Consider the following 22,743-nt stretch of genomic DNA (forward strand, 5'->3'; position numbering starts at 1 on the left):
GTGGGTGAGGCCAATATCCTCACAGAAGTGCAGATTATAACAGTGGAATCACTGCAGCTTTACCACGCCACCATTTCTACCTTGGTGGAATAGCTGCTGTGGAAGCAGTGATCTCCTTAACGTGAGGCTCTGATGAACTATGCTGAGCAGATTTAATTCTCTGCAGTGGGCATGACTGAGGATACCATGTTGGCTATTTATTTAAAGACTGAAATTGAGGACAGATGTGGCATATTTTGAATGGCAGTAGCTGAAGGAAAGGTTATTACAAAGGACTTCTGGAACCTACAAGTTTATTCTTCTGAAAGCCATGCAGGGCAGAGAGAGAGACTGCTGGAAGAAGACCTCAATTTCTCTTTGTTCCTTGACTGCAGGAAATTTCCACCGTAAAGCCTCAGTGATCATGGTGGATGAGCTGCTGTCTGCCTACCCACACCAGCTTTCATTTTCTGAGGCTGGGCTCCGGATCATGATAACCAGCCACTTCCCTCCCAAAACACGTCTCTCCATGGCCAGCCGCATGTTAATCAATGAGGTACGTCTTTTATTTCCCCCCACCTCCCCTTTTTCTTACGAATTTTCCTTTTCCTTTAGCAATGTTTGGGTTGAAATGGAACTGTTATGTTTCTTCTGGATCCCTGATAGCATTTTCCCAGATGTTATCCTTCTGAGACTGACTTTAAATCATTCCTTGCTATCTGTCTCCACAGAGATTTTAGCAGAGAAAATTTCAGGTTGTTACCTGGTTATATTACCTGTAGCTGTTGCTGAAAAGAAGTGTCATATGCATTGATAAGTCATTAAAATTGCTTACAGTTATTTAATAATGTGGAGCTCACTAAGTCTGCACTTGCTCTCATCTTGGTCTTGGAGTACTGCTGGAGTCAATTCTACAGCCACTGGTCCTTCTCTTATAGAAGCTTTATATGGGAGATTTATCTACTCATCTGCAAGCAAGCATCATGTTACACCTGATCAAAATTCATCCTTTTTCATCCTTTAAAACCAAATTTTTAAAGAAATCTGCACATTTTTCTTTCTCTGTTCCTCACTTTCTTTTTAGAAAATCAAATTTTAAAAAAAAATATGTCTTTCAGCAAGAGTTTGTGCCTGTATTTACAGAGACAAAGGCTGATCAATAGCAGGACATACACCAATGGTGAGTCAGAAGTAGCAATCAAAATACCTATCAAGCATGTGGTTGAGAATGGAACAGGCCCCAGCAACTCTGCTGAGCGAGGCGTGAACGGCACACGGCGGGATGAAGACATGGCTGAGGCTGGGAATGAGACAGAGAACGAGAATGAGGATAATGAGAACAATGAAAATGATGAGGAAGAGGAAGAAGATGACGACGACGATGACCATGAAGGGCCGTACACACCTTTTGACCTACCCAGTAAGAAGCTCTTGGGTTTCTGTTGTTCCAGAAAGCAAAATTCAGTTTGGGTATGCTAGAAAGCATTGCAGGCACATGTTGAGGTAGAAATGTCTCCGAGAGCTCCCATCAGCCCGCACCTCACATTGTAGTTCCTGGTCACATGTAAAAGATGAGAGGAAATGGGAAGCAGCAGAAACTTCTCAAGATGCAGATTCCTGGGCTTGGACACACCTTTGGTGTAGCTCATGCTTTGGCCTGGTGCTGCTGTTGCAGTCAGAAGAGAGAGGCAGCAATCTCCGTGAGGTGCTTCCCGTCCCCAAAACCTGGGTCACCCTCAGGAGACACGCATCTCTCTCTGCTGACTGCAGAGAAAGCTGAGAATGCTGGGGCCACTGACAAGGTTCCTGAAAGCCAGTCAGATGTGTCTCCATCTAGGACTTATCTTTAATGGGTGCTCTTTTTACATTGGTGGTAAGGTTTAGTGCTACCAGAGGCAAGGCAGTGGTGGTGCTGATGTGGATGGTGACAAAAGAAGGTCTTGGGTGCCTCTTAACTAGGCACAGCCACAGTATCTTCTCACTCTTTCTAGAGGGTTTGGAAAGTCAGAACAGATGCACGACATGTGAAAAACCACACGTTCCTGAGGTTGCAGAGCAGTGCTCCTGCAGGGTGGAAGTCTCCTTTTCGCCAAATCCATCTTACCCATCAGTGCTGTTCTCCTGTGTTGATTATAACGTATCCCTGTCCTGCCTTTGACTCACAGTTGCCACAGCTGGCAAGACTTGCCTTGTCACAGATAAGCCAGAATACTGTAGGGACTGGTCCTGCTCTTTACAGGTGAAGTATGGTTTTGGGAACTCCTTTTCAGATCTCCTCACTCAAACAGAATAGCTGTAGTTCGAGTAAGGAAAAAAACTGGGCCTTGAAGAAAGTAATTTAGATGTCCTGTGGACCATTACACTGGATGCATAGTATGGAAATGGTTGGCATGGACCTTTGGAGATCTCTGGTTCAAACCCCTGCTCAGAGCAGGTTGCCCAAAGCTGCATCCAGTTGAGTTTTGATAAGGGTGGAGATCGCACAGTCTTTTTTGACCACCCTTATGGTAGGGGAAAAAAAAAAAAAAAGATGTATAAGTTATGGTAGCATTTATACTGAATGTCCCTTACTGCAAGTTGAGTCTACTGGCTCTTATAATTTCCTTGTGCATTTCTGTGAAGGACCTGGCTCCATCTTTCCTGTACCCTCTCATTAGATGACTGAAGATGGATCAGATCTTTTTCTAGAATGTGCTTTATATGTGGCACCTCTAAGAACTCAACCCAGGGAGGGTAGGAGGTGTGCTCTGACTCATTACTTAACAGACTCTCAGGGAGGTACTTCCTCTTCCTTCCCTTCTCCATCCTCCCATCTCTGCCATCACACAGTGATCTTCTGAACAAGGAATATCTTTTCATTATCTGTTTGAACAGCAGTTAGGCTGAGGTGTCCCTGGCATCTTGCTTGTTAATGTTAACAAAGTAATAACATTCTGGACTAAAGCAGACTAGAATTGTGGTTGTTTCCCTTTTTTGTTTTACAGCTGGCAAGGTAGAAATCTTGAAGTGGCTCTTCACATGGCCGTTGAGTTTTGTCCTATACTTCACAGTACCCAACTGTAACAAACCCCACTTGGAAAAATGGTTTATGGTTACCTTTGCTTCTTCTACCCTCTGGATTGCAGCTTTCTCCTACATGATGGTGTGGATGGTATGTATCAGCTAAAGCAGAAACCACAGCCTGGTACAGGCAACAGGAATGGGTTTTCTCAGCTTAGAGAAACATGTAGAAATTTCTACATACCTGAATTTTTACATGGCAAGCCTTCAGTCTGCTTCCATTTCTGCTAGACCTGTCCACACTCAGAGAACAAAAATAAGGACCAGTAGCCATGCCCATTGAACTTGATTCAGGGCTAGAATTTCACCCAGATTCTTTAACATGGGAAAAAATTACACTTTAATAACTTGTTGTGCAGGGCACTGTGAAGAGACCTTGATGCTAGTAAGAATCTGTCCTCAATAACTTTTTCTTTTCTTGGAGTGAGCAGGCTTGACATAGAGCACTCGAGCTTGACATAGAGATCAATAGCACTTGGAACTCAGAGTGAACCAAAGTATGACATTCAGCAGGATTCTTGCACAAATTACTCTAGTCAACAGGAATGTAATTCTACCTCATTATCCTAAAGGTAGAAGGGGATAAATAAACATGAAAACAAGGAAATCCAGGCAAGGTTGACCTGTTCACAGGGGAGTTTTGTGTGCTGGCTGGGTCATCAAGCCTTTTAGCTTCCTGCACGCCACATTACATGATATGTGTAGGTGAAAAGCGTAAGTCATCCTTAGCAGGATTACAGTAATATTGCAATATGAATTGTGTACAGACAGGCACTCTGTACACTTAAGCAGACACAGACAGTGACAGGGCATTGGCATCAGGAGAGGGTCTAACAGGGGAAGCCTGGTTTGGGGCTGCTGCATTTGTGATGGAATGCCAGACTCATGGTCCTTCTCTGCATGGGACCCAAGGAGCATGGAAATACCTTACTGGAGCACTGGCTACTGCTTCCCTGCTGGTAAGATGGACACAATAAAAAATTCGTCAGTGCTTTCACAGTTCATGCTTGTACTAAATGCAGAAATGAATGCCAGGCTTTTCCCTATGAACTACTCAAAGCATTTACAGAGGAGGGGGCTATTTTCTTTTGTTTTCAATAACCCGTCTCACCCTAAACAGGAAATAAGAACTTACTTGTTTTCTTCTGCTTTTCATCTGCAAGGATCAGGTGTTTTTCAAGAAAAAAAGCTATCCCAGCTTTCCATAGCTGAAATACCAGAGCTCACACAGGGTCATGGTGTTGCTTCTGTCATGTGGTTCACGTTTCTTGGAGGACACTGCAGAGAGATTAGAAGAGCAATTAAATGTAGCTAACAGGAAATTGGTAGCATTAGACAAAGGCATCTGAATTTAAAAAATATATCAATTTGAAGAACACTAATTTATCATGAATTACATACTAAAGGAAAGAGAAAATGAAAGATATCTCCTCTCTGCCAATAATAGGAACTGTTTGCAGTCACTTGGGGATGTGCCCCTGCATGTAGCATTTTCATAGTTTAATGAAACATGGGGTTGTTTTAGTGTCTGCTTAACTATTGTCTGTATATAGTAAAGTCTATGAGCTTCTGCCAAGATCAGGAACATGTTACACAGGGTAGAGGGCCACCATATAGTTTGTTTTCCAGGTTAGTGTCGGGAAACTTGTAGATGAAAGGTGTGATGCAGTTAGCCATAGCAGGTCACTACTGTCCTCTGCCAGGCGATGAGTGTATCAAAAAAGCCTGTCACTGCTTCTCGTTATTTAAAGTTTGAGTTTGCACTGAGCAATAAACTCCATCTCGCAGCATCTTGCAGAATTGGGCCAAGTTGGTCTCAGGTTTTAATTCTTGTGAACAGCTTGACAGTTTATTTCCTCTCCTTAGGTGACAATTATTGGCTACACACTGGGAATTCCAGATGTCATCATGGGCATCACTTTCTTGGCAGCTGGAACCAGTGTGCCGGACTGCATGGCAAGCCTTATTGTAGCAAGGCAAGGTAGGTTCATCACAGAAATGTCTTACCACTATGGAAGTGGTTCCTTGTGTCCTCTTCCTCATTAGGTACCACTGATGTGTTTTGAACATGAAAATATGCAGAGTCTTTTTCCTGAGGCTGAAATTTAAAACAAAAACAAAGAAGGAAATTAATTATGTTGGTATTGCAAACAGTCTCTTAAGGATGGTATGGAACAAGTTTTTGCACCATTGTCAACTTTAAACCTTCTCCAAAATTCACATTGTTCTTAATTTAAATGTTGGTGTTATAGAATTGCTTAGAACATGGTATGAGGGTCTTCCAGGTCACTTTCAAGCTTTTCTCCATAAGGACTGGAATATCCTACTATTTTTAAGGGAAACTTCCGTCCTTAGGCCCCTTATGGCTCCAGGAACTGTTGTTTTAAGAGAAAAAGGAAGTTGTCAATACCGCTTTGGGGAGCAAAAACAGTGGCTCTTCATTGAAACAACTGGCTACTTAACAGAATACCTGAAGACCTGATCTAACCGGTCCAGTATAGACATTCATATGTCATGGTTACAGTAAAGCATCACAAGTCCCACCGAGCATGGCATCAAAGTGCCGACAGGTCACAGCCAGCACCGCCAGTTGCCATGGCCCCCACGGCAGAGGAGGATTGGTTGAGAGGAGTTCTCAGATGATCCCAAGAGGTGGATTCAGCCCCTTCAACCCTGCTGGCCTTGTGTGTTGGGGAGGGCAAAGAGGAAAGGGAAGTGATGGGATGAGGGGTTTTCCCTTAACTCTTTGCATTAGTACGTGGCAATTGTCTGGATTAGCTCAGATTAATGTATTTTTGTTTAAAAGTTGGAAGTCTGATTGTCCATTGTTTCCATTCCTGCAGGTATGGGGGATATGGCTGTGTCCAACTCCATTGGAAGCAATGTTTTTGATATTTTAATAGGCCTAGGCCTCCCATGGGCTTTGCAGACCCTAGCAGTGAATTATGGATCATACGTAAGTCCTACATTTATTCACATGAATCTTATTTACTTAATCATGTAAAACAGTGTCTTTAAGAAAAAAAACTTAAGTCCAAAATTCTTTGGATTGGATTTGAAGACACAAGTAGTTTGGCTCTGTTACAATTTGGGAGAAGTAGCAATTAATTGTCAGCGGACATTCCTCATCCTTTGGAGGACAGGAGTTTCCATTTCCTCCTTAAATGCAGTAGTCTGTGCTGAAATAAGCTGACTCACTAAAGTATACTGTATTTTCACACACTTGAATGTGTTGCAAGTAGGATAACGATCCTGGTTTAAATAAGACAAGAGATAAACAGATAAGTGGAAAGTAAAGGATAAAGCAGACCTGTAGGCTTTTGGTAAGAGAAATTCTAGCATTACTAAACTTTTAACACTCTGGAAGATGAAGGAAGCTATTAAGTAACTGGATACTTCAGAGCATGACCATTGTTAGGAAACGCTGCACAGCTTTCCTGTTTGAAAAAACCTACTCAACACCAGTGAAACCCTCCTTTACTTCCCAAATTATAAAAGAACCACCCTCCCACTCCCAAAATTGCTGAAAGCTCCCTTCTGAGAAGGAAGAGCGGGAGATGCCGTGAAGTCCCAGAGGGAAGTTGCCTCTGGCTATCACATGGTTCGCAACCCTCTGTTCAATGCAAGGTCAGCTAGGGCAGGATGATTAGGACCACGTCCAGTTGGGTCTTGAATTACCTCTAAGGATGGAGACTGCACAGCTGCTGTGAGAAGCCAGTTATGATATCTGACCACTGTCATGTAAAAAAGCATTCTTATGTTTAAATGGAATTTCTGTATTTAAAATTGTGTGTGATGCCCCTTGTCTTTTCAATGGATGCCATTCAGAAGAGTCTGGCTGCACCTTCTTTCCCATCAGGTGCTTACACACATAGGTAAGATCCCCCTGAATCTTCTTTTCTTCAGGCAGAAAAGTCCCAGCTCTTTCAGCATTTTGTGTGTCAGATGCTGTCCCTTAACTCAACCTGTGGGCCTTCACTGGACAAGCTCCAGTGAGTCCATTATCTTCCATCTGTTGAGGAGCCTAGATCTGGATCAAGTGCTCCAAATGTGTCTCACCAGTGCTGAGCAGAGAAGGATCATCTGCCCCTGTCTGCTGGCAACACTTCTAATGCAGCCCAGGATGCTGTTGGTGCTCCATGCCACAAGGGTGCATTGTGAACTTCAGCTTATTGTTCACCAGGATAAACATGTCTTATTCTGCCATGCTGCTTTCCAGTTGGTCAGCCCTAACATGTACTAATGCATGGGTTTATTCCTTCCCAAGTAAGTGCAGGACTTTTCATTTCCCTTTGTTGATCTTCATGAGTTTCCTGCCTGTGCATTCCTCCAGCAAGTCCAGGTCCCTCTGGATGGCAGCACAACCTTCTGGTGCATCTGCCACCCCTCAAAGTTTCACATCAGCTGCAAACTTGCTGAGGATGTTCTCTGCTCTGCCGTTCAGTTCATTAATAAAGATGTTAGGCAGTATTGATCCCTGGAGTAAACCCCTCATGACTGGCCTCAAGCTGGACTTGGAGTGCAGCAGTTCAGCCAGTTATTAGTCTACTCTACTGTCCACTTAAGTCTTTTCTTCCTCTGCCAGTAAGGGTGTTCAAAAGCCTTGCTAAAGTCAACATAAACAACATCTCATGCTCTTCTTCATCCCATAAATCCACCTCGTCATAGAAAGCTACCAGGCTGGGTAAAAGTGATTTCTCCTTCATAAATATGTATGTCTATGTGCAATCACCTTCTTGTCCTTCATATGTTTGGAAATTATTCCCTATATTATCTGGTCTATCACCTCCCCAGGGATCAAGGTCAGGCAGACCCATGTGTAGTTCTTTGCATTGTCCCTCTTCTTGAATACAGGAGTGACAAAAGGAAGAAATGCTGTAGGAATAAAATCCCTTTCTTTAATAAGCAGTTTATCTGTAGCTCATCTATATTTTTGCAGAAAAGGATGAAAACAAGTGGCTGAATAGAAGCAGCCAGCTTTCATGGAGGCATGACAATGTCACCAGTGTTTAGCACACCCAAAATCTTCATTGTACTGTGTGATCACGTGGTTAGAAAAGGCAGGCTTGGAAGCAGCCCCACAATTAGCAAAGAGAATTTCCTTAGTTTTCACTTGCAGTTCCTGGATTTCTCTCCAAATCCTTGGATAATTGGACTTCAAAACAAAATCAAACCCCTCCTCCATCCCCTCAGTTATTAGTAATTACTTTCTAAGTATTACTAAGTTGGCAGAAAAGGCTAGAGTTAGCTGGGTTAGGTGTAGCCTGGTGACAGCATTAAGAGCTGCAAAGTGCTGTTGTTATTCTGGGAGCTGGGCTGATGTGCCTGGAACAGAGGTCAGCAAGGGCAGAAGTTGCAGAGCTCCTGGCCCTGAGGTGTGTCGGGCTGAGCCTTGGGCTGCTCACGGGAGCAAAGCCTGCTCACTGGGTGGAGGTTCACAGGCCAACTTGCTTGTCCACTCAATGTGACTGTGAGTCAGAAGCACTACATAATTTCTGGGCAATTAGTCCTGATTTAGGACTATTTCTTTGGTGTTCGGCAGGATCCAAATTTGCCTTTGTAGCATCTCCTCCTAAAGAAGAACTCCTCAGTCCATGGCGGTGTTGAAGGCCAGGTTAAATGGGGCTTTGAGCAACTTGATACAGTGGAAAGTGTCCCTGTCAGTGGCACGGTGGTGGAACTGGATGATCTTTAAGGTCCCTTCCAACCCAAACCATTTTACGATGATGCACTTGTCTTGTGTACAGAGAGAAGGAAAGACAAAAGAGCTTGTTTGATTGTGATTACTTTTGCATAGCCATCCAAACCCATGATTGCCTCCCCAGGATGTTTAATGTAAGGGGACTATGGCAAAGTTAAGCTCTTATTGAAACTAAAGAGTAAATGTATTTTAATAAACTAGCAGCTAAGGCAGTAATAGCTTTTGTGGAAGCCAAGAAAAGTAGGACTGTGTGATTTGGAAGTTAAGCTTTAATGCAGAAGAACCTCATAGAAGCCCCCTCCAATCTTATTTTTCTGGAAGTCTAAGCACTCAGGACTTTCTCCAGAGTACAATGTTTCTCTTATATCATACTTTGTAAAACCAGGCTGCCTGACTCAGAATCCCCTGTAGCCAAAATTTACTCCCTGTTAATGCTGCTGTAAAGAGACCTGGCATATTGCCACGTGGAAATGGAGAAGAGGATCTGCTCCCTTTTTCTTCCCCTTTACTCTGTGCTGCACTGTTCTCACGCATGTGGCAGTGTGGTGTCCTGTGTTTATGTGCATTCTGAACTTTCTCAGCCACATGCGGTAGAGTGGCTTCACACGCTAACCAGCTGAGCAGCTGCTCCCAACCAGAAAGAGATTTATGGGGTTTCATTCTGAATGTGAAGAGCAATCTCACCACTAATGGTACTTTCAGCTGCTGTAGCACCCTGTGTAGAAGGAGCTTGTGTTTGAGCATTCTTTGAACTCCCTAAGGGCAGATAGGTGTTTCAGAGCCTATTTTACAAGTGGTGCATTTTGATTTTAGGTAAGCAGAGAGCTTTGGATGAGATCATAGACTCATAGAATGGTTTGGGTTGAAAGGGACTTTAAAGATCATCCAGTTCCAACATGCCTGCCATGGGCAGGGACACCTCCCACTGCATCAGATTGCTTAAAGCCTTAGCCAATCTGGCCTTGAACACCTCCAGGGATGGAGCATCCATTACTTCTCTGGGCAACCTGTGCCAATGCCTTACCACCCTCATAGAAGAACATGAGCGAGTCCAGAGAAGAGCAACGAAGCTGGTGAAGGGGCTGGAGAACTGGCCTTATGAGGAGCGGCTGAGAGAGCTGGGGTTGTTTAGCCTTGAGATGAGGAGGCTGAGGGGAGACCTCATTGCTCTCTACAACTACCTGAAAGGAGGTTGTAGAGAGGAGGGTGCTGGCCTCTTCTCCCAAGTGACAGGGGACAGGACAAGAGGAAATGGCCTCAAGCTTCGCCAGGGGAGGTTTCGGCTGGACATTAGGAAAAAATTTTTCACAGAAAGGATCATTGGACACTGGAATAGGCTGCCCAAGAAGGTGGTTGAGTCACCTTCCCTGGAGGTGTTTAAGGTACAGGTGGACTAGGTGCTGAGGGACATGGTTTAGTGTTTGATAGGAACGGTTGGACTCGATGATCCGGTGGGTCTCTTCCAACCTGGTTATTCTATGATTCTGTGATTTCTTCCTAATAGATCATCTGCATCTCCCCTCTTTCAGCTTAAAATCATACCCCCTTTTCTTGTCCCTGCACTCCTTGATACAGCGCCCCAGCTTTCCTATAGGCCCTCTTTTCAGCTGCTGTAAGCTCTCCCTGAAGCCTCCTCTTCTCTAGGCTGAACAACTCCACCTCTCTCAGCCTGTCCTTGTATGACAAGTGCTCCAGCCCTCTGATCATTATTGTGGCCTCCTCTGGACTTGGTCTAACAGATCCGTGTCCTTCCTGTACTAAGGATACCAGAACTGAATGCGGGACACCAGGTGAGGTCTCACAAGAGCAGAGTAGAGGGGCAGAGTCCCCTCCCTCAAACTTCTGGTCACACTTCATTGGATGAATCTGAGGGCACAGTTGGCTTTTTGGGTTGCAAGCACACATTGCTGGCTCAAGTCGAGGTTCTCATCCACCAGCATCCCCAAGCCCTTCTTTTAATGGCTGCTGTCAGTCCATTCTCCGCTCAGCCTGTACTTATGCTTGGGATTGCCCCAACCCAGGGGCAGAACCTTGCACTTGGGCTTGTTGAACTTCATGAGGTTCACACAGGCACACCTCTCAAGCCTGTCCAGATTCCTCTGGATGGCATCCCTTCCCTCCGGTGTGTTAACCGCACTGCACAGCCTGGTGTCATTGGAAAGCTTGTTGAGGGTGCATTCAATCCCACTGTCAGCAACAAAGATGCAACAACACCAGTCCCAATACCAACCCCTGAGATGTAGCCTGCAAGCTTGTGGCTGGTTCTGAGATGTCAATATATTGAAAGCATTGTCCCACAAGATCCTGGTTACTGCCTGGTTTTGTCATGTGCTTGGCAGCAGCCACAAAAAGCCCCTTGCAGAATCAGGACTTCTTGTTTAAACAAGTTCACTCTATGAGACAGTGCTTGAGGGATGGGAATCTTGTGATCTAATAGATAAGACAGGAAAAGAGCAGGAAGGGACCTGTCAGAGAGAGAGTGATGGACTTGCTGGAGGTCACACAGTAGGTAAGTGGCAGAACTGGCAATAGACTGTGAATCTCTTGAGACACATCCTGGTCCTGGATTGCTAAATCACAGTCATTTTGATTAGTTGCCTCTCCCAGTTCTGACTGCTCTTTTCCCAGGTCAGTTGTTGATGGATGTTCCAGCTTATTATTTATTTTATTCTATCTCAGGCATCATCTTGGCAGCATCTGTTACCTGTTTTAGAGAAGGAAGTCCCCCTGCTTCTGTTTTCCTCCTTTAAATGAAACGTTTTGCTGTAGATGTGGGTACACCACAAGCAGAGACTGCAGAGGAGTCCCAGCCTCAGCCTGAACAGGGGGTCTGCACCCACATGCTGTGATATAGGAAGCTGGCACACCAGGCAGTGCTTTACAAAACCACTGTATGCTTCAGGGCACTTTTCTCCGCTATCATTCATCCAGCCTCGTCTGCGTGTATCTGTTACCACAAACCAGGTCTGTCTCAGTGTGATCTTCAATGTGGAATGTTTGATTTTTATTCTTTCCCTTCCAGTACTGACTGGAGTCACTCCAAACACAAGCTAGAGAATGCTCCATCTTGTGCTTTTCCAGGAAAATGTTAGTGTTGATGCAGGGAAGAAAAGGTCCTCCTCTGCCTTCCACCTTTTCCTTCACCTCAGTTGTTAATCCCGCAGTTCTTGGTTTGGGATGGCTTTCCTATCAAAAGGCAAATCCAGTCAACATTAAACAGCTTCCACATCAGATTCCTTCTGTTTCTAAAATATCTAGTCTCTAACTGACTATGTGTTTATTATTTTAAGAGTCCTTGTTATTTCTGGACACCCATTAATGTCCAGGAATTGACTCTGCCTTCCTCTGTGCCGCCCATTGGAGCTTCCATCTCCACTACTTAGAGGTCACTTGGACGCCCTCCTGCTGGAGCTCTTGGCCTTCTGTTTTCAACCATAGCTAATCTGGCATGCCGGCAGGACTTTTGGAGAAAAAGCAGCATCCCTCTGGATACAGAGAGACCTTTAAAAGAGTTCACTTACTCTTCCAGCTCTGAGTCCTGGACACATTGCTGACTCTGTAATCCTGTAAGCATCCTTCCCTGGTGGCCCAGCAAACACAGAGTGGAAGGATATTTGCTCCGTGTCTTCCATCCAATTGCTTCCCTCTGGAATCATTTTTTGGATGTGAAGCTGTAAATCAGAAATCAGCTAGGACTATTTTAGAGAGAAGGAATTTCAGGCAGGTTCATTTGTTCATATCAGCATTTGGGAGTATACATCACTCCTCTGCCAGATACCTTCAGCCAGTTTCAGAAAAATTGGACAGTAGGTTAGAAGTCTTGGAGATGTTACATTTCTTTCATGCCAACAGGCAGCTTGAGAAAGGAATAATCCCAGTGTGAGTCTTGTTAGACATAGAACCATGGAACTGTAGAGTGGTTTGGATTGGAAGGGATCTTAAGGGTCATCCAGTTCCAACCCCCCTGCCCTCGACGGGGACACCTCCCACTGGATCAGGTTGCTCAAAGCCCCATCCAACCTGGCCCTGAATACCTCCAGGGATGGGGCAGCAACAACTTCTCTGGGCAGCCTTTGAACGTGCTTCACCACCCTCCCAGGAAAACATTTTTTCCTAATACCTGATACAAATCTCCCCTCTTCCAGCTTAAAACCATTCCCCCTGCACTCCCTGATAAACAGCCCCTCCTCAGCTTTCCTGTAGGCCCCCTTTCAGTACTGGAAGGCTGCTGTAAGGTCTTACAACATTAGGACAAAGCTGTCCTTCATTTCTTCAGAGCCAATGTCTGCATATCTGTTCCCTTCCACATTCTGGCCCAGGTATCTGCAGACAGACCACCCTAAGTCCTCTGAGGGAAGAAAAACAATAGCTTCAGTGGATCTGTCAATCATCAGGGCAATCACTGAGATCAAGGATAGCAGCAGGGTGGTGACTCGAACTGTCTACAGCGTCCCTGCTTCCCACAGCATTTTCCTTCACTTCTGTAACTGTTACTCGTCCTCCTGCTCTGGGATGCCAAACTCTTCCCAGCTGTCACATTAGCATCATCTGCAACATGATCTGTTGGCATCACTGCAGCTTGGCAGGTATTAATGGATTAATTTATTTGCTGATCCCAGAAACCTATGCACGGGCAAAGCAGCAGGTGCACACTGAAGCTGCTAACTAGTCCCTCCAGCTTCCTGGAATAATTTGCATGTATTAAGTGCATTTGCTCCCTGATTTTATGACAGGGAGACTGGGATGATGATACTGTAGTAGAGCAAAAGTGCCTGGTCCCTTCCAATTCTCCTCAGCCGTTTTGACTGAATTTCTTGCTTTAAAACCTTGGACGTCCATGTACAGCGCTCCATGTTGCATACTCCAGGGTATTTACTCTCTGCAAAGTCAGTTGTTTGATACAGAGCAAACCAAGGATGCTTATGAGTCTCAAAAAAGGTCCAAGAAGGAAATTCCATTGAAATATGCAGAAACACAGTACATTGTCTGAAGTCCCAGGTTGTTGAGACGGCTGTCTCATGGCAGGACCTGGGGAATGCAGGATTTATGTTGAATTTCCACTGCCTGGAAGGGGCACTGCAAGAAAAGGGTCCCCAGATAGACAAAAGAGGGACTGGAAACATAGCATAGTAATCTCTCTCATTTTTAGACCTTGGGGCAAAAGTAATTTGGGTTTTGGCAATAGCTCCCTGTTTTCCCTTCAGCAACAGCCAGAAAGGAATCAAAGAATAGAATCACTTTTATTTTATTTCCATGGTTTTTCCTCTGCTGTTTAGCTTCAGCCTTAGTTACTTATTGCCTGCAGGAGCTGTGCAGCAGTAGCTGGAGCTGGTGGCAGCACCTTCATATTCACTAAAAAAGAAGCGGGGAGACAGCCTCCATTCGAATTCAGCCACAGTAGACTCTGAACGTTCGAACCTTTCATGTGTGATCAGTCAAAACAGAGCATTATTTTGGCTTGCTTTAGCCTCTAGATACAAGCCAAAACTCAAAGGAGAATTTGGGAATGTTGATTTTTCCTCCTTTCAGTATGAGGGAGTGCTTAGTCTGCAGACATTTCTCTCCTGGAAAAGAAGCATTTCCTATTCTCAGAGGAACAGAGAAATGAGCTTTTCATTCTATGATTAAGACCTTAGCTGCTCTTTGCTAAAAAATGAAATTATCTCCTCTCTTACTGTGAGTTTTGAGTGTTTTGTTGGACTTGTTTTCCCTGAACTTGGATGTTGTCACATACCCTGAGAAAAACTATTCCATTGCCTCTTGCAGGAAGTGCCACTTGTCTCATGAGAAGAATGCTTGACTGATTTCTACCCTGATTTAACAGATCAAGGATGCATTTTTCTGAAGCTTATGTTGCAAATTTCAGGATCTTCCGAGCTCCTGTGCTCACAGTGAGAAATCACAATAAGAAATAGGGCAGGCTATGGCCATAATCAGAGAAGTGGGAATAATTGTCTGTTAAAACCATCTTTCCAGAGCTGTAGACTTATGGGAAATCTGTCAAACAGCAGAAGGTAGTCCAAAATCAAATGCAGAAAAACAAAGGATCCTTAAGACAAGTGGAGAACGAAAATGAGAGAAATAAGAAATAAGTGAACAGTGGCTCTTCAGCCTATTTCAGATTTAACTGTCTCAGAACCACTTAGCAATACTTTATAAATCAACTCATGGTTCCGTATGATTACTTTCTGAACTAAATAGGTGGGCGGTAGATTACAATATGTTGAAAGGCTACCAGAGCTGGAAAGAAGGTTAAAAAGCAGCACACCTGCTTGTGTGGCTTTGTAATTCTAGCCATTGCTTTGGACAGAATGGCTGTAGTGTAGACCTGGGCCAGACAGGAGGGAATGGTGGGAAAACCTTTAGTGTTGACAGGTAGGATAAACAGTAGGAAGCTGTTACACCTGCCTTTTTGTTCTGATGAGCAACCCCTACTGTGTACCACTTAGTGCAGCACTATGCAAAGATGCAGTGGAATTAGAACAAATCACATTTTGTATCCTTTGAAACTGTATGCTCTTTTTTTGGCGTTAGATAAGTAATAGCAGTGTTTGCGGGGATTAAATGTTCTTATTTTCATTAATATTTGAGGAGTTCAATTGTATTTTCCATTTCCAGAGCTAGGCATAGACCAGCCCAGAGCTTTGGCAACAGTCCTCTGGTTACTTTTAATGCAAGAATTAAATACCTCGGTGCTCAGCAGCAGATTTGATAGAAGGGTATGTGTGCTCATACCCCAAACAACGTGGGCTATTTGCTCAAGTCTACTTCTCTCACTGTGTTAGATGGGGAGGGCTCCAATGTGACCTGTGCATCAGGGAAGTCACTGCTGGCTAACCAGACACTGGGAACCCTTTCTACCACCAGTGCAGGGTTTAGTGAAGAGCATCTTTCCAAACCCTTAGGCTGCAGAACCCTAAAATGCTTGGCAGTGAGTTTTATCTAGCTCTGAGGAGACCTTTTTTTGTTAGAATATTTAGCAAAAAAACATACCTCAGAGACCATACTGCCTTTGCATTCTGGACCTGCACGATTCCAGACAGCTCTCATTCTCTCCTCAATGTAAGCTCTAAAGTCTGCAAGACTCTTAAAGCACTGTTTTACTCCAAGAAACCTTTACTGTAAGAGGCATTTGGGCAACAGGCTTAAACAGGAATTCTATTTGCTATGAGGGAGGTTTCTTACTGGTGTAAAACAGCTTGCTCCTGGGCTGTCTTAACCCGGAGACACTGAGCGTGGTGCCTCAATGTGTGCCATTCCCCACATGTGTGAAAATCTGGTGAGGTCAGACTTACTCCCTGTGCCAAAAGAGCAGCACATCATACACAGCTGGGGTCCCTGCACACACCACGCAGAGCTCTTCTGTGCATAAGCAGCAAGCCAAATCAATTGCATTATTTGTGTGCACCTAGAGTAAGTCCACAGCATATATACTGCAAGTTCAGAGCATCCAGAATTACACCCAGCACCCATCCATGGAATCCATCCCCGACTTGTCCCAGGGTAAATCTGCTTTGAGGACAGGCTTACATCAATGTTGATTTGTCCCAGCTGTCTTTTTGTTGTTTTTCATTCGCTTCTCATTGTTTCATAGCCCTTCTCACCAATTGTCTTTGTCATCATCTGTCCCCCTTCTGCCTGCTCCATGGCATGGCAGGGAGATGTCATGCATGTGTCACCTCCTGAGGCACAGCGGAGACCTCTGGAATTCTGCACAGTTTTATAGTGCTTTGAGCTCACCAACAAAGTTTTTTACCCAAAGAGTTGGACTTTTTCTTCCAGAAAGTCCAGCTGTGACATGTATCCAGTTCAGCCAAATGAGCTTCCTGACAAAGTGCATTCCACAGCTAGTGTTTGCTCACCCAGGGAAACCACCCTTTGCTGTGCACATGGAAGGGTTTTAATCCTGCTGTCCCGTGGCAGAGTGAGGCGATGACCTTAATAAATGTCCTGATTTTTTACAGAGCAAAAAGCACTGGAAAGTGAAAACTGGATTAGAAAACACCCTTTCCCCCCTCCCAGGAAATCCTTTCTTTCTATGGGAATAGTCAAGCCTTGTAAAGGAAGTTCTTGTTATTTAGGTTAATTAATAGCTAATTGCTTTGCAGAACAGTGACAGCTGGGCTGGATCCCAGGCCAGGAGAGTTGCTAGTTAAGCCCGAGTTGAAAACTGTTAACCTGGAGTGAAACTCAAGTGTTTTAATGCAATACTGGTGCAAGGGAAAATCAGCATTCACAGTACTGGATGGGTTGCCACATTTTCTTTCCCCATGTGGCGTCAGCATGATATGAGTTACTGTTAGATTCATAAAGCTGTGAAATAATTAGCATACACTTTCTACTTTTGAATAATCCTTAATAGCATCTATTATTCCCCTGAATGACCTCTACCTTGCAGGTAGTCCAAAGAAAGCAGTCTCAAACCCCTCTTTTTGGAAGCACTATCCTCAGCAAATTAAGACACAGAGGCCTTTGCAAGGGTCATCTTTCCAAATATCTGTGGGTTTTATGGAGGCTAACGATGTAACTGAGAAGCAGCGTCTGCATGTTAGGTTGAATGCAGACATTTTCCATGCTAAAATAGTTCCAGCTGCTTCATTTGCTTCTTTTTTCCTGTCCATTCCTTTCCGATTGATGTATTTCATACTGACAGTTTTTACAGGTATTGGCCCTGCTCAAACAGAATTTCTGACCAAAATCCAGACAGGAATTCATTGTAAAATAGCATCTGTCTTTCCTAGTCAGCTGCTGCTTATTTAGGGTAACAGGGAAGGTGGCTTTAAATTTTCATTTTTGTAGAATCATAGAATGGTTTGGGTTGGAAGGGACCTTCATTATTATCCAGTTCCAGCCCCCCTCAATCAGGTTGCTCAAAGCCCCAACCAACCTGGCCATGAACACTCCCAGGGATGGGGCAGCCACAATTTCTCTGGACAACCTCTGCCAGTGCCTCGGGTTACACAAAGTTAGTTTAGAGAGTTTTTGCATTTTAGGTTAACTAAAAATGGAAATCCAGGTTAGCTGTCACCTGTAGACCTGTTAGTGGAATCAGGAGGAGTGGATGCATGGGACTGAATGAAGTGCAGTGAACCAGTCCATCTCTACAGGGAGCAGCAATGTCTGCACAGAACCCCCAGATTAACTTGTCCTGGCTCCTTAGTGTAGCAGGAATTATGCTGCAGGGTAGCAAAGAAAAAGGTCTTCTGGATCAGAACATGGTGTTGTCTCTTATCCCAAGGGCAGCTCTTGTTTCAGCAAAACTTCAGCATTTCCTTGGGACTGGTAATAGAAGCTGCAATGGCCTTGGAGACTTCTTTCATAGCTGCATAAATACACTTCCTCCTGTCCACCACTTGCAACCTGCAGTTTACATTAACAGTAGGATCGTTACATTTTTCACCTTCAGTTGTGCAGAAAGACCCAAAATTGAAGCAATCCTTTGTTTCTTTGGCCAGCCAGTCTAGTGGGAATATTGTATTTTACATATAATGGCCATAGGAATATAATGGTCCCACTGTACAGACATACACTTATGGCTTATATCATAAAGAAATCCTTCAATACCTTTAAGAACAAATGATCATCATAGCTGTAGCCTTTTTAAGATGGCAAAAATCAGTAAAGAAGGAAAATGTGCAACTTGTGTAAGCTGGTATTTTAACATACATGAGGAAAAGTGCAAATCTCAGGCAGTAGCAGAGCTCTGCAAATTGGCAGGATACTAGTACTTACAAATGCTATAACAATTCCAGTGTATAGTAGCTGTGCAGGACCTATTCGCACTTATCACAGTTTATTAGAAGTACAGCAGTCATGCTGAATCCTGAGTACAGGAGAAGAGAGAAATCCTTCCAAGGCTGTATTTGTGCAACATGCTTGACCTTGTCTCCAACATGGATTTGCATAGAGGATCCCAGGTGTATGGAGTTAATTGCAGGCTCAGGTTTGCAAAATGTCATAACCGATACTCCTTTCTTTAACTCTGGAAGTCAGACATTCCCCTCAGTTGTCCTTGGGGAATGAAGCTAAATCTTTAGTCTGGATTTGGGAGCAATATTTGAGTGAGAAGTTTTTCCTACTGTGATGCAAAATTATGTAAGTGCGTCAGCAGCCTTGCATGCATTAAATTGTAGTGCTGCCTACCATCAAATAATCAACGCCCACTTCTCTTGCAAATGGGTTTCTTTATAGTTGAACTGGAAGGTTGTGAGCACTGAAAAGTAGCTGGTGATACACTATGTACCATTATTTTCTGTGTTGATAGTTAAGAAAATAATATCATAGCATAAAAGTTTACTTTGAACTGTTTATTGGCCTAAAACCAGTTTAAAAAAGACCAAGAAACATCCAGCTGTTAGAAAAGATGTGTTGTTTCGGGTGGGTGAATTTTCATTCTGGGAACTATTTTCTTGTCTGCAGATTGTTTGCAGGAATGGAGTAATGTTTTTGCTTTTCCTTGCATACAAACGTAGAACAAACTGAGCAATTAAGCGTCGGCTAACAGGCCATTCATTTAGTTTTGTAGTGGTCTCAGCAGCAGAGCAGCGTGACTGAAAATATACCTGCACTACACAAAATCAAAGTCTGCTAGACAAACAATAGCAATGTCCTTTCCTAAACCATCCTTGAAAAATACTCATACATAATTTCTTGCTAAGATTTATCTCTTCCAGGAAACTTCAGTAGTCAGTTACTGCTTTAAAGAGTAATTGGTTTTGGTGACTGTCAGTTGAAACTCAGCTTCACTTAGGGTTTCATTGCACAGAAGGTGCAGAGAGGAACACAATAGACTGTGTTACTTTTGTTGGCCTTAAGATAATAATTGATATTAGATCATCTAAAGATTTACAGTTTTGGCACCCACCAGCTGCTCTGTTGCTTCCCTGAAGAAGCTGCACTTCCCCAAGAGGAATTCTCCCTCACACAGTAGTCCCTGCAGAAATGCCTTGAGAAACTTCACCTGAGTGCTCCCTTGGCAGCTGATGCTATTTGAGAGGATCATTTAAAAATGCCCAGGGGTGCAATAATTGAGCTCCCTAAGAGAAGAATGTGAAACTGAGGCTCCTAGGTGAGGAACAGGATTGGAAAGGTGGCTTTGCTCCCTATAGTGTTCTTGTGTACCTTTAGGTTTATGTCACATGAAATCTTGTTTTAAAATATATTTAGGGCTTAAAGATGCAAGTGAGTGCCGTGGGTTAGACTCCAAAAATGGCATTTAAAAAGCTCCACAGTTCTGAGTGCCTGTAATTCAGTTCTCTGCTTGCACAGTGGATGTTATTGTGGCTCTACCATGGAGATGGCTACATCAGAGCCTGCAATGTGCCTGGCTACCTTGGTGACAGTATCACTCCACAGCCCTGCAGGCAATACGTAATTTCTCTGCCTTATTTTCCTCACTGCTAAATAAAGTTCAGCATGTACTAGTGTGCCATGATGCACTGATAACAATGATTTTCAACAGCTGAGGCTCAGGCTGTGAGATTACTGCCTCTTTTCAATCAACTAGATGAGTAAGAGTATGGAAGAAATTGTCTTTGTGTGTGTCCTTGTTTGTTTTTTCCTACTGTAGAGCATTAATTGGTGAGTGAATGCAGAATTTCCTTGTTTGCTTTTACAGGACTCACATAGGAGTTAACTGCCACAAAGACTATTCCATTTATATAGCAGTATAAGGGATGGCAAAGGCCATGTCGGGGTGGAACAGTTTGAAATGATATCAGGTCCTAAGGATGCTGCTCCAGTAATACTCTTTCTTCATTTACAACTGGGAGTAGGCAAAATAATGTGTGATGTAATGGCCTGACTTTTCATTTACATCTTGCAAGTCAATGTTTATTAACTCAGCGGTTTAGGATTACAGAATTATCAGCAGAGGAAAATATTGTTGCTTGTGATTGTGACATGGTTTTATAAACTTCCTTCTTTTTACAGATTCGGTTAAACAGCAGAGGACTTATCTATTCTGTGGGTCTCCTGCTGGCATCTGTTTTTGTCACAGTACGTATATAGTCTTTTCTTCTTCATTTCCAAAAGAGTGGGTTTTATAGACGTTTTCTTCACCTGTTCCTTTCTCACCTCCAGCTTTAGTAGCATTTGCGAAATCTGTTGTTAGCAGACAGGAACATTCACTCCTACTGTAAACTTCCCAAGACCTTAATCTGGCACTTTGCAGAAGCTGTCGCTGTCACAAGATGACTCTCCTATTTGTATATTTTTCCTGACTGCGATGCAAAATTATGTAAGTGTGTCAGCAGCCTTGCATTCATTGAATTGTAGTGCTGCCTATCATCAAATAAGCAATGCCCACTTCTCTTGCAAATGGGCTTCTTTATAGTCTAACTGGAAGGATGCCTAACTGGAAGAAGGAGCCCAGGAGATCTATGAGTGATCATTAGTTATTTTTTATGCTAGAGTTGGAGCAGATCCCTTGGTGTATGATGAGATCCATTCTTCTATTGGACAGTTAGACAAAATGCTGTACAGTTTGCTTTGACCCTGCGTAGGAATCTTCTGAAATACAAAATACATGCTGTGGTGGCTTACTCTGTGTTTATTGTAGGTTTTTGGCGTCCACATGAACAAATGGAAACTGGATAAGAAGCTAGGGTGTGTGTGCCTTTCCCTTTACGGCATCTTCCTGTGTTTCTCCATCATGACAGAATTCAATGTTTTTACTTTTGTGAACTTGCCGATGTGCAGAGATCACTAATGCAGGTGGCAGACTGTCAGGAGGAACTTCCTTCTTACCTGTGCAATACAAACCACGGCTGGCATCTCCTGAATGCGGTGCACCTCTAAGTCGTGATGTATATCCTGTTCACTGTTCATAGGACCTGTGGCCCCCATCTAGGTCTGCCCTCTCCCTGACCCCCCCACATCCTGGAAGAATCCTGCATCGATGTGAAGATTTTTTTTTTTCAACCTTCATGTGATTTCCTAGCTCAGTTTTTGAACAGTGTGACTGGGACTCTAGATGAACTGGCTGCTAACTGGCGTCAAGCCAGGCAAAACTGGTCTGCTACAATTCCTTCTTTTTTTTTAAGTTATTTGATGGAAGACTAATCTAATTTATGACTTAAGACTATTGCTAGAATGCAGAAGAGGGTACATCATACAGGGGCTGATTTTCAAGGAGAATCATGGCAATTTTGTGGTTGTTTTTGTTTTTTAGTTTTGGGGTTTTTGGTCCTTTTTTGGGTTTTTTTCTGTTTGTTTTTTATCAACATCTTCTCTCACAGCTTCTCCTTCTGAGTGCTGGCTCTCCTGTAACAATCCAAAGGTCACAGGGCAGTGTAATATGGAAATACAATCCGAGGTACTTGGCATATGATTGAATTTACTGCATATTAAAAGAAGACTGTCAAGGCAATAGACAATTGACTTTTTACCGTAAATAACGAATCTTGTATAGGTGTGATGAGGAATGCAAGGTCAACATGGACTCAAAGGGTAAACACTGCTACTGTTTTACTATTACTGTTGGAGTTTTATTACTAGGGCGTTTATGGTATTTCCAAGCAATAGTTTGATTGCCAGCCCGGGAGGGCTACCAAGAAGGTGATCTAATGGTCTGCACGTGGAAAGGAACGTCGGAAGTTTCTTTGCTTCATCAGATCTCTTGTTTTGGGGGGATTCGATAGTTCACGTCTTCTTCATTCTGAGAAGTATATAAGTATGTGTCGGAACTTTTCTAAATGAGTTACAGACACTGGTTTCTTTAAAAGGAAAGAGGCATATTTTGCACAGACATAGTTACTGAAGTCATAATTTGCCACTCTTTAAAGAATACACTGGACCTGGCCAGATACTTGTCTTCTTAAGCAGTTGAACTTATCTGATGACGGATCATGTGGATTCATCACCCCTCCCTTGGGAGGGAGGAAGACACAGAGAGAGATGGCACTTTTTAAAATGTGGAATATCTTCAATGCAGACTCACTCACGGATCTTAAGTTATTGTGAAAGTTTAGCTATTCATTGTTCCAATATCCCTGCTAGATTTT

General features: G+C 43.5%; 1 protein-coding gene across 3 annotated transcripts in view; it reads left to right on the forward strand.

Moving 5' to 3' along the window:
* SLC24A3 (solute carrier family 24 member 3) overlaps positions 1–22,743 on the forward strand; it is a 209,137-nt gene that overhangs the window by 172,574 nt on the left and 13,820 nt on the right. For 2 of the 3 annotated variants that reach the window (XM_069850348.1, XM_069850349.1), the window contains exons 11-17: positions 375–535; positions 1,123–1,399; positions 2,964–3,130; positions 4,906–5,020; positions 5,883–5,995; positions 20,672–20,737; positions 21,300–21,877. In XM_069850348.1, coding sequence (XP_069706449.1) covers positions 375–535; positions 1,123–1,399; positions 2,964–3,130; positions 4,906–5,020; positions 5,883–5,995; positions 20,672–20,737; positions 21,300–21,449 — 1,049 coding nt within the window. In that variant the 3' untranslated portion in view covers positions 21,450–21,877. Of the gene's footprint in view, positions 1–374; positions 536–1,122; positions 1,400–2,963; positions 3,131–4,905; positions 5,021–5,882; positions 5,996–20,671; positions 20,738–21,299; positions 21,878–22,743 lie in introns of those variants that run through there. The other variant, XM_069850350.1, reaches the window with a different exon arrangement.

This window comes from Phaenicophaeus curvirostris, chromosome 2 (genome assembly GCF_032191515.1).
Source record: "Phaenicophaeus curvirostris isolate KB17595 chromosome 2, BPBGC_Pcur_1.0, whole genome shotgun sequence".
NCBI lineage: Eukaryota > Metazoa > Chordata > Aves > Cuculiformes > Cuculidae > Phaenicophaeus > Phaenicophaeus curvirostris.